Below are 16,059 nucleotides of genomic sequence, written 5' to 3'. Positions count from 1 at the left end.
CTTGTGCGGTGCTGGTGCTTCCACTGATATATATATATATATCTATATATATATATATATAGATATATGCATCTATGCACATGGACCCTATATATATATATATATATGCGCAATGTTTGTTAATGTACACATAATGTGTAGCTCACGCACACATCTTTACACATCTTTATAGGGTTGAGGATTTGGAGTGTACCTGGAGCTGCCTGCGTTGCATTTGCATTTAGGCCTAGACCTTTCCATTGAAATATAAAGATAAACCAAGGCTCGAAGAAAGGCGGCGGCCCCCGCGCCCATTGCCAGACCCCAAACCCTAGAACCTAGACTTTAAACCCTAAACTAAACCCTAAGCCCTAAACCACTCTACGGCGCCACCTCTGCCAGCGCCCGTTGCTGCTGCTGCAGCACGAGACCTGCTGCAGCGTCAGCTGCTTTTCTGTAGAGGTTTCTACGGTGTGTGGGGCTCTGATTTTTGGGTGCATCTACATAATTCTAGCTTGAACTGAATACATGAAGATACTTGATCTACAGCGAAATTGCCGAATATATGAATACCCGCAGCTGTGAGCTGCCCAGGCGGGTGGCGGAACTGGCCTGGGGCTTCTTCCGACCAAACCCTGAACCCTAAACCCTACGGGGGGAGTTTTCCGAGTTCCGTAGTCGCAGCGACTTGCGGGGCTGCCCTGCGTCTCGCAACTAACTAAATTCACTTTAGGCCGCTAGTGGAGTTGACAGTATTGAAGGAAAAGGTGAACAAAATGTTATTGTGGTCTGCCTGGCTCGCTCTGGGCGAGCAGAAGCAGTAGAAATGAGTGGAAGCTGGGGATTGCTCTGGGCCAGCGCGCGAGCCACGGGCGCCACCCGATCCCCGAAACCCCAAACCCTAAACCCTAGAACGGCGTTCAGACCTCTTTGAGGGAAATTCTGGGGCAGACGTTCATGCTCATGAGTTCCTGGAAAAGCAACTTGCATGCGTAGGGAATCTGCACAGTGGCTGCGTTGGCGGAACTCTTGCACATGTTGCACCAGCCGTTGGAGCCAATGAGGCCGCAGCGCGTGCAGACCGTGGCCTCGAAGGCGTCGCTGGACAAGACCAGACGCTCGATCAGCAAGGCCGAGGCCCCGTAAGCCACGAGACAGTCTCTTTCCATTTCGCCAAGTCGGAGGCCCCCGTCTTTGGCGCGGCCCTCGGTGGGCTGGCGCGTGAGCAGCTGGCGGGGGCCCCTGCCGCGGGCGTGGATTTTGTCCTGAACCATGTGTTTGAGTTTTTGGTAGTAGATGGGCCCGCAGAAGACATACGCCTGCAGGGGGCCCCCTGTGAACCCGCAAGTCAGGTACTGCTTCCCCGAGTAGTGGAGGCCCCCCGCGAGCAGCGCCCGCGCCAGCTCCGCCGCGGGGGTACCCCCAAACGCAGTGCCGTACTGCAGCTGCCCCGTGAGCAGCGCAGTTTTGCCCGCGAGCAGCTCCAGCAGCTTCCCCACAGTCATCCGCGAGGGAAATCCGTGCGGATTCATCACCAAGTCCGGAGTCCAGCCGTCTTCTGCAAACGGCAAGTCCTCCGGAGGCACTATCAACCCCACCACCCCCTTCTGCCCGTGCCGCGAGGAGAACTTATCCCCCAGCTCTGGCAGCCGCGTCTGCCGCAGCATCAGCTTCGCCAGTCTGCAGCCCTCTGCGCTTTCCGTCAGCAGCACGCGATCTACGTACGCGGCCACGGGCGTTTTGTACTTGACTGGGGCGGGGCTGTAGTCGCTGCGCTGCAGCCGCAGCGGATCTGCAACAGCAGCTTTTGTGTTCGTTGGCGAAAACCTGTTCACCAACACCATGTCTTGTTCCACAAGTTCCCCCACCTCTGCCAGCCCGTCCTCCCCCACTGCGGCGAACCGCTTGCTCGCCAGCCCCCGGCCCGCCCCACGCGGGCCCCCCCGCTCCCCCGGGGGGCCCCCCCCGGAGGGGCCCCCTCCGCCCCGGCTGCCCTCCGAAGGCGAGGGCGGGGGGAAGGCGCGGTCCGAAGCCCCGTTGTAGTACTGCTTGAAGTCCACAGTGTGTTTTCTTATTGCGAAGCACCTCCCGAAACCCCGATCCACGGAACCCCGGTTCAGAACTATTGCGTCTTCTATGTCGTACCCGCTGTAACTCATCACTGCCACGCTCGCGTTCTGACCTGCACAAACAAACTCCAAAACGCAGCTCCAAAAGCTCAACCCAAGCCACTGTACGTACACCCGAATGCTCCTCTTTCCGCGCTGCAAAAATCCTGCACTGTACAGACACCTGACAACCTACAGCTGAACGCGTCCGCGCAGCGGATACTTGTGCGCTTCTCAAGCACGAAACAAATTACTTGTACTATTTCCAATTTATTTTACATTATTCACACATGTGCACACGAAAACATGAACACAAACACAAAAACGCACGAATGCGTGTGGGTAGCCAGCAACTTCCGTGTGTGCAGCAGCAGCAGCAGCAGCAGCAGCACAACAGCAGCACAGCAGCAGCACAGCAGCAGCCATTGCTGGTGGTGTGGCTGTGTTGGGGGGCACCTGCTGGCAGCTGGCTGAAGTTGATGAGGTCGAGAGTGCGGGACTTGCAGAGGGGCTGTTGGGGGTAGACGAGGAGGTAGAGTAGAGTGTCGCATCTGTTGAATTGATTGAAGGCAATTGCGCCCAAGGCCTGTTTGCCCATGGCGCACTGGTAGGTGTTTCTGGGGCTTTGGTTGTGGTTGGGGTAGGGAATAAGTCCCGCAACAACTCCCAAAATGGCCAAAGGGTCGATTTCGAGGTGGGTGGTTTCGGGGCAAATGCTGTCTTCGTCGAGAGCAATAAGAAGGTCATTTTCCTCGTTCACGTCCACCCACTCGAGGACGCTGCGGCTCAGCAGGTCCCCGAAGGCCAGCTCCCCGCGCTGCAGCTGCTGCAGCTGCTGCTGCTGCAGCAGCGGCTGCCCGCCCTCCACCAGAATCAGCGGCCGCGAGAGCCGGCCGCCGTCGGTGGCCACGTAGATGGCGCGGTGCGCTGCGTTGCGGTGTACAGACAGGAAGGGCCCCAGGAGGCCCCTGCGGCGCAGCAGCCGCACTGCAGCAAGCAGCTGCTGGGGCCTCCTGTGGAGCCCCAAGAGGGCCCCGTTGAGAAACACCAAGTGCCCCGCAGCTGCTGCATGCAGCTCCTGGGGCCCCAACGAGGGGGCCTCCTCGACCCCCAGCGCGAAGAGGGCCCGCTGCGCGGGGCCCTCCGGCGCGTCCGTCGTCACATGAGTCAATAATGCCAAATTTTTCACAAGTCCGCAGCTCTCGCCCTCGGGAGTGTCGCACGGACACAAGACCCCCCACTGGGAGGGCTGGAGGGCGCGGGGCCCCGAGACTTTGCGGCCCTTTTCGAACTGCGAGTTCAGTCTTGTCATCATTCCGAGAGTGGCGATGTAAGAAAGTCTCGAGAGGATTTGCGCCACTCCCGAGCGCTCCATGCGGAACCTCTTGATGCTCCAGTTGCCAGTGCTGAGTGCCGTTTGGAGGCCTCGGGTGATGATGTCTGTGGGGAGGTTTCGGGTGCAGTCGGGGTAGGCGAGGGCCTCCCTGCTTCTGCTGCTGCTGCTGCTGCTGCGGGTTTGGTGGAAGCGCGTCAGCGCGAAGTCTATTTGCTTCTTCGTCTGCGCGCAAAACCTCTTGAACAAGTCTTCAAATAAAAGACCCAACATCTGCCCCGCCAGCTCCAGCCTTTTGTTGCCGTAGTAGTCTTTGTCGTCCAGCAGCTGCGGCGCTGCTGCTGCTGCTAAGCAGCGCCGGGCCATCAGTGTCAGCAGCAGCAGCTTCGCCTCGAAGTTGTTCCCGCTGCTCGCCAGGTGCGGCAGCAGCACGCGGTGCAGCGCCTCCACCGCTTCCTCCGCGCTGCTCCTGCTGCTGCTGCTGCTGCTGCGGCTCTCCCGCTCCCGCGAAGAAGCAAAAAAGCCCCGCCCGTAAGTCCGCAGCCGCAGCCGCGAGCCCACCCACAGCAGCGCCTGCTGCTGCGTCAGCGTCCCCTCCGTGTGGCAGTCCTGCAGCGAGAGCGACACGGGCTCTGCTGCAGCTGCGGCGCAGCAGCCCTCCCCAGCAGCAGCAGCGGGGCCCTTCTCCCCAGCAGCAGCAGCAGGAGACCCAATCAGCTGCGTTATCTCCTGGTCATTCTCCACGCCCATTGCCCGCAGCAAAATGCACAAGGGCAAATCGTCTGTGAAGGAGTTGTGCCGTACGTACAGCCGGCCCCCCTTCAGCACCACCGCCGTCCGGCTCTTCGCCTCCGCAGTCGCAGACGTCACCGTCGCGCACACGTTCCGCTTCATGTCCAGCTGCAGCAGCAGCAGCAGCAGCAGCAGCAGCAGCAAAAGCACCAGCAGCAACAGCAGCAGAGTGAGCGGCTGCGGACGAGCAGGAACGAACTTGCTGCGCGTGTATGTTCATTTATGAGTACAATGGTGTATTTATATCTTTATATATATATATGGATATATATTGTAGGACATCTGTGTATATTTTATATATAGATATATATATATATCCTACATAAACATGTATATCTACAGGTGCTGCTGCAGTCCTAGGTGAAATTATAGTAATATTACATGATTTTAATCGTAAATATATTTAGATTTTGCATAATTAAATACATTACATAAATAGACCGGTCAATTTACGTAGAAAGCTCTGCATGCAAATGTTGACCTTTTCAGTGCATGCTCTCAGCTGTACGTACACTGGAAGGCACTAGTTTACGAGGCAACTTCTCTCAGATCCCATTTATTTATTACTCATTTATTTATTTATTTATTTGTTTGTTTTAATGTTTATTGTTAGGCCCCACAACTTGCTGCATCTGCAGGGCCGGGGAAAGCGAAACTAATTCAATTGAATTAAACAAGAAATCCATTTTGAAGAGAAGCCATGAGAAAGGCAATAAAAAGGAAAGAATAAAAAGAATAAATAGAGATAATTAATAAAAAATGAATAAATGGAAAAGAACAAATAAAAATGTAAATAATTATGGATGGCCGCACAATGGTACAGAAGAAACCAGCAAGTAAGATGGCCAAGGAACAGAAAAAGCAGTAAAGAATGAGAAAACGAACAAAGTAAAAAATGAATAATAAAAAAATTTAAATAAACAAATGGCATATTAATAATGAGTTAATAATACATGCTTTTGCCTATGCAGCCCCTAAAGCAGCCCTTAATTTAGAAGTATAGAATAACAAAATAAAACAATTTCTAAATGTTTGATTGTTTTTGTTTTGTTTCAATTTTGAAACTTTTATTCAAAATGTATTTTTCCTTTTTTTACCTCCACTATGATCCTGTTCTTAGACAGCTGCTCCTGCATCAACAGCACCTGAACACAGCAGCAGCAGCAGCAGCAGCAGCAAATCAATACAACCAGCAGCAGCAGCAGCAGCAGCAAATCAATACGGCCAGCAGCAGCAGCCGTAATTACAGAGAGCAACGGCAGCAGAACAACCTCACTACAAAAAGCAACAGCAGGAGCCCAAGCAGCAGCAGGCTATCGCCGTCAGCAGCAGCAGCAGCAAATCAATACAACCAGCAGCAGCAGCAGCAGCAGCAGCAGCGAAGCCACAGAGAAGCACCGGCGGCCTTTCCCTGCTCCCCAGAGCCTGGAAAAGCGCCCAAACAAAACCCACCAACCCGCCAAATAAACAGCAAATAAATAAAACAAATAAATAAAAATAAACAAATACTGAACGACAAATAAGCAAATAAACAAACAAATAGATGAGCAAAAAGCACCTTTTCAGTGCCGCGGACAATGAAGTAGCCACCCGGGTCCAGGGGGCACTCGCCCATTTGCTGCAGCTGCTGCTGCGTCTTGGAGTGCAGCAAACAAGCTTTGCTGCGCAGCATAATTGGCAAACTTCCAATAAAGATTCCTTTTCTTCTGATAATATCATTTCCTTTTGCAAATTCAATTTCCGCGAGAAGAGGAGCCGCGTAGGTGAGCTCGCGGAGTCTGCAGAGCTGCGGCGTGAGCTGCTGCTGCTGCTGCTGCAGCAGCTGCTGCTGCATGCAGTCCTCCAGCCGCGGGGGCCCCACACGCACATCCATGAACTCCATGAAAAACGAACTATCCACATCAGAACGAATTAATCGGTTTGCTGCTGCTCTCACGATGCTGCGGAGTCCCTCTTCAATTAAATAGTTGAAAGAAGACAAGTGCTGCGACACCAGTCCCCTGCATGCGATGAACGACGGCAGCAGCCGCCACTTCTCCTGCAGCCGCTGCACCCGCGCGCCCCCCCGGCACCCGCTGCTGCTGCTGCTGCTGCTGCTGCTGCTGCTGCTGCTGCTGCTGCTCGGGTCTCCGCAGAAGGCCACGCGCGCGCCGGGCTTCTTCGCCGCGAACGGGGGCAGGCCCCCTCTTGCTGCTGCTGCTGCTGCGCTGGGGGGGGGGGCCTTCTTCGGCGTCTGGGCGTCGCCGCCGTCTGCTGCTGCTGCTGCTGCTGCTGCTGGGGGGGACGACGCAGCAGCTGCTGCTGCCTTCGCGTCTTCATCCTTTTGAGGAATCTTTGGACCAAAAAAGGGCCTCTTCGCAGCAACACCTCCTAGTGCTGCTCTGGAGCTGCCCCCATCCTCCAATTTAGGGTTTTCTCCCCCCTCGGGCTTCGGAGGGCCCCCCGGCCTGCGGGGGCCCCCCAAAGGCTGCTGCATCGCTGCTGCTGCGCTGCTCCGGGGCCCCTTGCATGCATGCAGTCTGCTGCTGCTGCAGCGGAAGACTCACATAAAACGAAGCAGCAACCGCTCGGCCTCCCCGGCAGCCAGCGCAGCTACATAGTTTGGGGGCGCTTTAAGGCTGCATGCAGCCTGGGAGGTAAAAATAAAATTAAAAAAGTAAATAAAAAGAAAAACTAAAAGAAAAATGCACTAACGTTTCGCCGGAGCGACGAGCAGCAGCTGCGACCGTCGATGCTGCTGCAGCAGCTGCAACAGCTGCAGCAGCTGCTCTTCCCGCTGCTGTTAGCAGCAGCCGGGAACTCAAAACAAGAAAATGAAGCAAATAAACTAATTAAAAGCCAAAAATTAAACCAAAAGGCTTTGTATTTACTTCATTTCTATGTGTGAGCAGCAGCTGCCGCGGAGCCTCAGCAGCAGCTGCCGCTCTGCATGCGCCAAGCCCCGATGCGCAGGCTGCTGTTTCTTTTCGCTGCAAATTACTCGAAATCTACAAAAAGAAGTTCAAATTTAAATTAATTTAATGTTTTAATTTTATAAATTTAAATTAGACGCAATTTGCCCCAGTTTAGGCTTCCATTTGCCCCAAATCGCCCGAACCAGCCCTAAATGCAGCCCTGTTGCATCATTGCTGCTGCTGCTGCTGCTACTGCTGGTGCTGCTACTGCTGCTGCTGCTGCTAGATTTGCGCTGCTAAGCTTTTTAAAACTTATGTTGATTTCAGAAACGGAATACCTGCAGCAACAACAGCAACAAATCATTAAAAGCGAAAGAATTCGCTGCTCTAGGGTTTGAAAATAGGAAGCCAGCGATAGCCAAGTGGAAACCAGCCTTAACCCTAAACCCTGAACCCTAAACCCCAAACCCTAGACCCTAAACCCTAAACCCTAGACTCTGGATTTTAGTTTTCAGTTTCTTCGTCAGAAGAAGACAGTGAAACTGGACTGTCTTGCTCGTTTGCAACGGCGTTAGGAAACGCTCACTACTTATTTACTTGTTATTATTTATTGTTGCATATTTATTTATTTATTTATTTATTTATTTATTTTTTATTTATTTTTTTAATTTATTTGTAGCTTCAAAAATGCAAGCCGACTGCAGAAGTCAACTGCTGCGCAAGCAGCCGCAGTAGCAGCAGCTCCTACTGCTGCCTGTATGGCCCTGGCTGCTGCTGGTGCTGCTCTTGCTGTTGCTGCTGCTGCTGCTTCTGCTGCTGCTGCTGGTGCTTCTGCTGCTGCTGCTGCTTCTGCTGCTTCTGCTGCTGCTGCTGGTGACGCTCTTGCTGCTGGTGCTGGTGCTGCTGCTGCGCGCTGCGCAGTTGGAGCGTTTACTCAGTTTGTGCTTTCTCCATCAAATAAATGGAAGCGAAAGAAAAGAAATAAAAGTAAAATGTTTTAAAATAGCATTTATTGTTTGTCTTTTGGACTTCTCAAGGGTTTCAAACTTCCGACACTTCTGGGGTGCCTTCCGAACACCAGGTCAGGGTTTAGGGTTTAGGGCTTAGCGTTTAGGGTTTGGGGTTTAGGGTTTGGGACTAGCGGCTTGGAGTGAGGGTTCCTGCTTAAGAGTTTAGGGTTTAGGATTCAGGGATTAGAGATTAGGGATTAGGGGTTCGGGGCGGGACGCTGGGGTTTAGGGTTTGGGGGCGAAGCTAGGGTTTAGGGTTTAGGGTTTAGGGTTTAGTTGTTTTCTGGATCTGGCTTTGCGTCTCTGCGCACTGTGCGGGCCTCCAGCTCCGCCACCTGCAACTTCCGCTGCAGCGCCCGCAGCAGCTTTTGCTGCTGCAGCAGCAGCGCCTTCTGCCGCACCAAATCGGATATTTGAAAAGAGTTGCTGCTGCTGCGCGACTGCGCCAGCAGCCTGAACGCTCAAACCCTAAACCCTAAACCCTAAACCCTAAATCCTAAGCTGTGGAGCCTGGGTCTTAAGTTCTTGACCGGAGTCCCTACACCCTAACCATAAACCCTAAACCCTAGGCACGGGCAGGGGAAGACAGCTGCCCGTTGCAGCAGCAAGCAGCAGCAACAGTAAACAGCAGCAGCAACTGTAAAGTGGAAAAGGGTAATGACAATAATGGCAAAGATGAGAACAACAAACACAATAAAGTAACTTCAAATAAATATATAAAAAGATCGCAATTATAAGAACTCAAAAGAAAGCAGCAGCAGCAGCAGCAGCAGTGGAGTAGCAGCAGCAGTAGCAGCAGCACTAGCAGCATCAGTAGAAGCATCGGCAGCAGAAGCAGCAACAGAAGCAGTAGCAGTAGGAGCAGCGGCAGCAGCAGCGCAGTAGCAGCAACAGCAGCAGAAGCAGTAGAAGCAGCAGCAGCAACAGCAACAGCAGCAAACGCACTGCTTGGTTTCCGTCCGCGTCGCTTCCTTTTGCTGCTGCGCTGCTGCTGCAGCTTTCCGCAGCTGCTGCAGCGCTGCTGTTTTGTTTTGAATAGCAGCAGCTAAGCAGCTGGCAGTTTTGCTGCTGCTGCTGAGCTGCTGCTGCAGCAGATTCTGCTCCTGCAGCGTCCGAGCTGTACATACACCCCAGCACACGCGCACTCACTTTTATCTTTTCATTTCTTTCTCATTTTGTGTTTTCCTTCCAATTGTAGTTATATTTATTATTATTATTATTATTCTTATTCTTATTATTATCATTATTATCATTATTGTCATTATTATCATTATTATCATTATTATTATTATTATTATTATTAGTAGTAGTAGTAGTAGTAGTATTAGTATTATTACTATCATTATTATTACTATTTTGTATCGTTATTATTATTATTATCATCATTATTATTAATTATTATGATTATTATTATCATTACTATTGTTACTATTACCATTATTATTATTAATAGTATCGTTATTATTATTATAATTAGTATTATTATTATTATTGCTATTATTATTATTATTATTATTATTATTATTATTATAACTGCAAGAACAATCTTTTGCTTACAGCAAATCCTTTTCTTAGTTGCCACATCATTTTTGGACTCTTCCAATTTATCAGCAAACAATTTATTTTCTATTTTCAATTGATGCAAATCAATATGTTGCAGCCCGCTACTAGGGCCCCCAAGGGCGCCCAGGGGGCCCCCCAGGGGGCCCCCCAGGGAGCGCGCCAGGGGGCCCCTGAGGAGGCCCTCCTTGGGGCCCCAAGAGGGGGGCCCCCCGGGGACCCCCCGGCGGCCTTCAGCTTTGGACTCGAGAAGTTTATTTTCGATTTTTTTCTCTTTTTTTTGCAAATTAAGAATTCTCGTTTGGAGCCAATTCAAAAGGGCCTCCCCACTTGTCAATCCCGTGGGGATTTCCTCTCCAGCTAACAAAATGTCTCTTCGAAATTCAAAAGCATCTCTTCGCAGCTGCAAACAAAAGTTGTTTGCTGCCACTAATTTGTTTTTTGCATTTCTTTTGCTGCTTGTTGTTTTTTATTGCTTTTTTTCTCGGGCACTTTATTTTCAACTTGTCTTTATTTGCTTCTCGTTTTTATTTTCCTTTTTTCGTCAAGACTCACTGCTTCCTTTCAGTTTCAAAAAGGCTTTTTTTAATTGCACATTTTAGGATATTTTTTCAAAATAAAAATAATTAATTTTTCCCATTTTAATTGCTATTTGTTTTGTTCTTTTATTTCTTTTAAAGTCTTTTATTTGAACTTTTTGGGTTTTTCATCCGAGTGAAACAATTTATTTCAAAGTCCACCTTATTGATTTATTTCCTGAAAATCGGAAATAAATGAATTAATTAATTACTTAATTATTTATTTAAGTCAAATAATTCGAAAATTATTTTCAAACTAAATTTTTTTTTTGGCGCCGCTGAGGCACCTCAAGGCTGCACCTCCGCTGCCTCGAGTTCTCCGTTTTTTATGGTTTCCTGAAGGCACAAAACCCTAAACTCTAAACCCTAAACCCTAAACCCTAAACCCTAAACCCTTCTATAGGGCTTCGCGCTGCGGAGTCGCCGCCGCAGCAGCTGGGGCGGTTCCAGCGTATAAAACGAACATGCAGAAAAAATGAGCCAAGATAAACTTGGCTTTAAATTGATTTCGATTGAACTTAAATAAAACTAAGTTAAAATTAAATCGAATTAAACTGAAGAAATGAAAATGCAACTTTGAAAACTCAAAAAAGAATAATCAGACCTTGAGCAGCCGCTGGGCGCCGCTGATCTGCAGCTGCAGCTGCAGCATTTCCGTTTTTGTCTTTTTGCTTTCTTTGGAGAGAAGTGCATGTCTTGTTTCTAAAGAAATGCCATTAGCAGCAACAGCGGAGAGGCGCTGCTGCTGCTGCTGCTGCTGCTGTTGCTGCTGCTGTTGCTGCTGCTGCTGCTGCTGCGGGGGCTCGTTGCGCTTCTCCTGCAGCAGCGTCAGCAGCGCCCGCTGCAGCGCCTGCGTCTCTAGCACTGTCAGTTCTGTGCGGCGCTGCAGCAGCAAAAAGGATTCGAAGAAGCAGCAGCAGCAGCAAAAGCAGCAAAAGCAGCAGAAGCAACAGCAAAGCTCTAGACCCCAAACCCTAGACCCTAAACCCTTGTTTAATACTTGGAGGCCTTTGTGTTGTGCAACCCTCTTTACAGCACTCATAGTAAGGCCTTTAAGTGAAAGCGAGGGTTTAGGGTTTAGAGTTAGGGTTTAGAAAAAGCCCTAAATCGCTGCCACAAATAGAAGAAAGAGACTAAAAAATAAATAAAATTTATTTATCCTCACAAACGTGCTTTTAAAAATATGTAAAATAGTTTTTATTTATTCTGTTTTCGATTTTTTGGCATTTGGGTTTTGCAGCACATGCTAAAATGCAGTGTACGTACACCGCAGCTGCGCATGCATTTGTCTACATTTTACTTTTTTTTTAAATAAAATAAAACTGATTTTGAATAGTTAGTTTTTTTTTTGTTTGAATTAAATTAGAGCTGCAGATGAATAGTTGAACTTCTCTGGGGTGTACATACACTGCGCGCCTGTGCCTCTACTTGTGGATTTATTTTCAATTTCATCTTTATTTGTTTTTTATTTATTTATTATTTATTAATTATATATATTTATTTATTAATTATTTACTTGTGTGGTTTTTGTTTTACTTCTCTGCTGCTGCTCTCTGCCACGTTAATATCCACTTTCTGCTGCTCCCAAACTTACTTCCCTTTTAAATTATTTATTTTTATTTTTATTTTTATTTTTATTTTTATTTTATTTTTATTTTTTATTTCTTTTATTTGCCTCGTGCTTTCTGTCACCTTTATGTCTTTAACTTCTTTCGCCTTTCTTTCATTTGTTTCTTTTAGGGTTTTGAGTTGAGCCGATAAATCCGCCTCAGAGCCAGCGAAGTTCGAGAGCCCCTGGGCCGCCGTTTCCGCCATTTTAGGGTTTAGGGTTTAGGGTTTAGGGTTTAGGCTTTGGCCTTGGGGCTGGCGGCAATTGGCTGCATTCAACAGATTTCCCCCAAAAATATAAAAAATATTGCCTTCCAACAACTGAGAACTTCAAGCGCTTACGACTCAGAGTTTCGGGTCCAGGGTTTGGGGTTTAGGGTTTAGGGTTTAGCGGTTAGGGTTTACAGCTAGGAGCTCGTAGCGATTTCGGCGGAGCTCAAAGAACGCGCATGCAGCCCCGTTGTGCTCGTAAATGCATTCCAACGGCTTTAAAAATAAATCAAAATGTAAATATAAATAAAATTTATAAATAAATAAATAAATAATAAATTATTTAATTAATTTTGCTTCTAAGCAACACCAGGAGCACACGCAGTGGCTCTAGTGTCTTGATCGACAACCCGCCTTAGAGGTCACCCTAGCCCCAAACCCTAAACCCTAAACCCTGAACCCTAAACCCTAGACTGTAATCACAAATAGCTTCAAAAGATTTGAAAAGTTTAATTTGAGTTATTTTTACAGCAACAACTCAATTATAAATATGATTAACTGTAAATGCATTTCGCCAAAGATGCAGGTGTATGTACATCACGCGGGCCGTCTGTGGCGTGACCAGCGAATGAATTAATTTATTTATTTAATTATTTAAAATGTTTTAAAGTTTATTTTTATTTATTTTTAATTTAATTTATTTATTTCTTTGTTTTTGTGTTCCGTGTGCATGCACGCAGTGTCTCGACACCTCTGCGCAGCATGGCGCCAGTCAGTTCAGCCCCATTTGCATTTCAATAAATTGAATGCAAATTGTTTTAAATTTAAATTTAAATACTTTTAAATAAATAAAATTGTCTTTTATTTGAATTTCAAGGATTTTGAGTGAAATTCCAATTCACTGGACTCGTGCAGTCCAGTCCCGCGAATAAACCAACAAGAACCCAGGTGTCAGACCCTAAACGCTAAACCCTAAACCCTAAACCCTAAACCCTCATTACAGCGAAGAGCAACGCCTCCCTGCAACTTTCTGGGCCCTTCAACAGCCCAGAAAGCCCTTGAGCACCTGGCGCTCCGAACCCCAAACCCCAAACCCCAAACCCTAAACCCTAAACCCTAAACCCTAAACCCTAAACCCTAAACCCTCACTCGAGGCGCTTGGCCCTGGCAAAGAGGAACTGGGCCAAGTAGCTGACGGGGTCCTCGGGCAAAACCCTCGAGACCTCCAGCAAACCCTCGGAAAGTGCTGGGGCCACGTGCTGCAGCAAATACTTTCTAAGAGGCACAGAGCGCAGCAGCAGCAGCTGCTGCTCATGTTCAGCAATTCTCCGCATGCGCTGGAGGTCGCGTTCGCGCTGCTGCTGCAGCAGGCGTGCGGCCTGCTGCTGCTGCTGCTGCTGCTGCTCGGCCTCGCGCTGCCGCTGCTCCGCCTCCCGCTGCTGCAGCAGCAGCTCCTGCTGCTGCAGCAAAGAGTCCGGATTTAGTAAAAAGTTTTTTATTTCTCCAAATCGAGAAATATAAATTACAATTGAACTCAACAGCTCCTCCACACTCCGCCCGTCCGTGGGCAGCGTCAGCACCTCCACGCCTCTTTCCTATCATAAACAATAAATAAATAAATAAATGAATAAATGAATAAATAAATAAATAAAAAATAATAAATAAATAAAAAACAAATAATAAATGATGATGGATTGTTGGTGAGTCATGGAGTTCCAGGAGTTAGTCTATTCGCGCTGCGACCGGCGCCGCAGGGTCGCTAGGGTTTAGGGTTTAGGGTTTAGGGTTTAGGGTTTAGAGTTTAGGGTTTGGTACTTGAAAGAAGTCGACGAGCTTGGGCCTGCCTTCTGTGGACTCATTGAGTTGAGTGTAAAGCTGCATGCGTCTTTTAAATCCATCTCTGTCGTTGTGAGCAGCAGCAACAGCAGCAGGAGGCAGCAGCATCAGCCGCTGCTCCAGCGTGTCTGCTGCAGCAGCAAGCAGCACCACAAAGTCTGGGGTCAGCCGCGGGTCTGCGCCAGCAGCAAGCTGCTGCTCTGCTGCTGCTGCTCCTGCTGCTCCTGCTGCTGCTGCGCCTGCGGGCCCCACGGGCTCCTGGCCGCCGCCTCCGCCCCCGCTGCTGCTGCCGCTGCTGCCGCTGCTGCTGCTGCTGCTGCTGCTGCTGCTGCTGTCTGCTTCTGGGCCTGCTTCGCTCTTGGGATGCAGGAAAAGAGACATGCATTCTGCGTAGCTGCGGGGGTAGCCGTCCAGAACAAAGCCTCTGTATCTGCATGCGTTTTGTTGCAGCTTGTTTACAAAAAAGCTGCCGAGGGTCTCTGCATCAAATCGGTTTTTCTTTGCTGCTGCTTTCTTGCCCTTCTTCTTGGGCTCCTCAGCTGCTGCTGCTGCTGCTGCGGCGGCTCCAGCTGCGGCTGTTCCCGCTGCTGCTGCTGCGGCTCCCCCGGCGGCTGCTGCTGGGCCTGCAGCAGCAGCAGCAGCAGCAGCAGCAGCAGCAGCAGAGTCAAGTTCTGCTGCGCGAGCTACCTCCACCACCTCAGCTGTCTTGATAAGAGGTATGTTGTAGTAAGACGCCAGCCGCTCGCTGATGGTGCTCTTGCCGCTGCCGGGGGGCCCTGGAGGTTGGAAGCAGCACGAAAGACCCGTTTAAATGGGGAATAAGAATGTAATAAATTAAAATTAATTAAACTAAATTAAAATTAATCAAAATAAATCAAAAATAAATCAAAAATAACGGAAAGAGGTGCACGAACTGCTCGTCCGGTGACCCGCAGGGGCGGTTTGGTTCAGCCGCTCTGGGTGACCGCCGCAAAAAGGGTTTATTTTGCTGCTCTTGAGAGTTAAAAAAGTTGAAAATAAAGATACTTCCATGAATATATTAAAATTAAAAGTATTAATTAAACAATAAACGAGAAATGGAGGCGCGAGAGCTGCGGGTGGCGCGCAAGGCGCTCAGGTCGAGAGTGTACACCACTCTCGACGTGGGCGGCACGCCGGCGGCGCGCGCTGGGGAGGCGCTGGGGGGGAAAAGCGCGAAAAGTGGCGAAAAAGGGAAATAAAAAAGAAAAAAAGAAATAAAAATGAAAAGACTGACCTGTGATGAGGATTTTGAGCTGCCTGAGGTCTCTGGACTGGCAGAACTCCGCAGCGACGAGCTTGATGGACTTCACCAGCCCCGACTTTGCATGCCACGGAAAGCCCGAAGAAGAAGACATCAGGGGAGACATTTCGAAAGCCAAATCATATTTAAAAAGCTCTGGGACGGTGGCCAAGGCTGCCTCTTCGGGGGTGACCCCTGGGATCGATCCCGGAGTCGATCCCGCAGGCGATCCCAGAGGCGATCCCAGCTCCCCCACTATCGCCTCCAGTATCTCCCGCTGACTCACCAAACTCGAGTCCACACAAATGTGGTAATAAGCACCAACCCCACCCTCCGGCTCCAGCGCCACGGCCCGCACCAGGCTGCACAGGTCTTCAACGTGCACACACGGCACCAGGTTGCTGCCCTCCCCTGCAGCAGCAGCAGCAGCAGCAGCGGCAGCAGCAGACTCCGTTGTGGGGCCTGCAGGACTCCGAGGCCCTCAGGGCCCGCGTCTAACAGCGGCCGGGGCTCGCCGCTGCAGCACGTGCTTCTCACTGCATCTTTCTGCTGCCAGCAAACAGCGACAACAGCAGCAGCAGCAGCAGCAGCAGCAGCAGCAGCAGCAGCAGCAGGGGCGCACCGATGACCCTGTGGGTGCTGAGGCCCAGCCAGGCCTCCTTGAAGGCGGGGTAAAGCTCTTCTTCCCCCCCCCCGTAAAGAAGTCCAGCAGCAACAACTGCTGCTTTTATTTTGGGTTTGGAGTTCAAAGACAGCAGCAAAGTCTCCACCATTTTCCACCGCTCGAAGGCCTTGGGGGCTGCCCGCAGCTCGTAGTGCGCCCCCGAGAATCTGCTGCGCTCCTTGCTGCTGCTGCTGCTGCTGCTGCTGCTGCTGCTGTTGACGGCGTC

The 16,059-nt window shown here is 49.8% G+C and overlaps 3 protein-coding genes across 3 annotated transcripts in view; all 3 read right to left on the bottom strand.

The window, feature by feature from the left end:
- Window positions 1-899: 899 nt before the first annotated feature.
- Window positions 900-6,688, bottom strand: ETH_00013935 (DNA-directed RNA polymerase III subunit, putative; the record flags this gene model as incomplete). Its single annotated transcript, XM_013378091.1, has 4 exons — window positions 900-2,161; window positions 2,544-4,320; window positions 5,310-5,357; window positions 5,771-6,688. The coding sequence occupies 4 exons, from the start codon at window positions 6,686-6,688 to the stop codon at window positions 900-902; spliced, it is 4,005 nt and encodes a 1,334-aa protein (XP_013233545.1).
- A 1,162-nt stretch (window positions 6,689-7,850) lies between these two features.
- Window positions 7,851-12,069, bottom strand: ETH_00013930 (uncharacterized protein; the record flags this gene model as incomplete). Its single annotated transcript, XM_013378090.1, has 7 exons — window positions 7,851-8,012; window positions 8,428-8,569; window positions 9,062-9,233; window positions 9,674-10,079; window positions 10,555-10,590; window positions 10,859-11,137; window positions 11,947-12,069. 7 exons carry the CDS (start codon window positions 12,067-12,069, stop codon window positions 7,851-7,853), a joined length of 1,320 nt encoding a protein of 439 aa, XP_013233544.1.
- Window positions 12,070-13,217: 1,148 nt separating this feature from the next.
- Window positions 13,218-16,059, bottom strand: part of ETH_00013925 (dpy-30 motif-containing protein, putative) — a gene marked incomplete at both ends in the record, with an annotated part of 3,559 nt that continues 717 nt past the window's right edge. Inside the window, 4 exons of the mRNA XM_013378089.1 lie at window positions 13,218-13,667; window positions 13,888-14,684; window positions 15,164-15,580; window positions 15,940-16,059. Of these exons, the coding sequence (XP_013233543.1) occupies window positions 13,218-13,667; window positions 13,888-14,684; window positions 15,164-15,580; window positions 15,940-16,059 (1,784 nt within the window). The remainder of the gene's footprint in view (window positions 13,668-13,887; window positions 14,685-15,163; window positions 15,581-15,939) is intronic.

The sequence above is a fragment of the Eimeria tenella genome, genomic scaffold, assembly GCF_000499545.2.
Source record: "Eimeria tenella Houghton genomic scaffold, Eth_scaff73, whole genome shotgun sequence".
Taxonomy (NCBI): domain Eukaryota; phylum Apicomplexa; class Conoidasida; order Eucoccidiorida; family Eimeriidae; genus Eimeria; species Eimeria tenella.
Note: the sequence above shows the minus strand (reverse complement) of the source record. Positions and strands in the feature narration are given on the sequence as shown.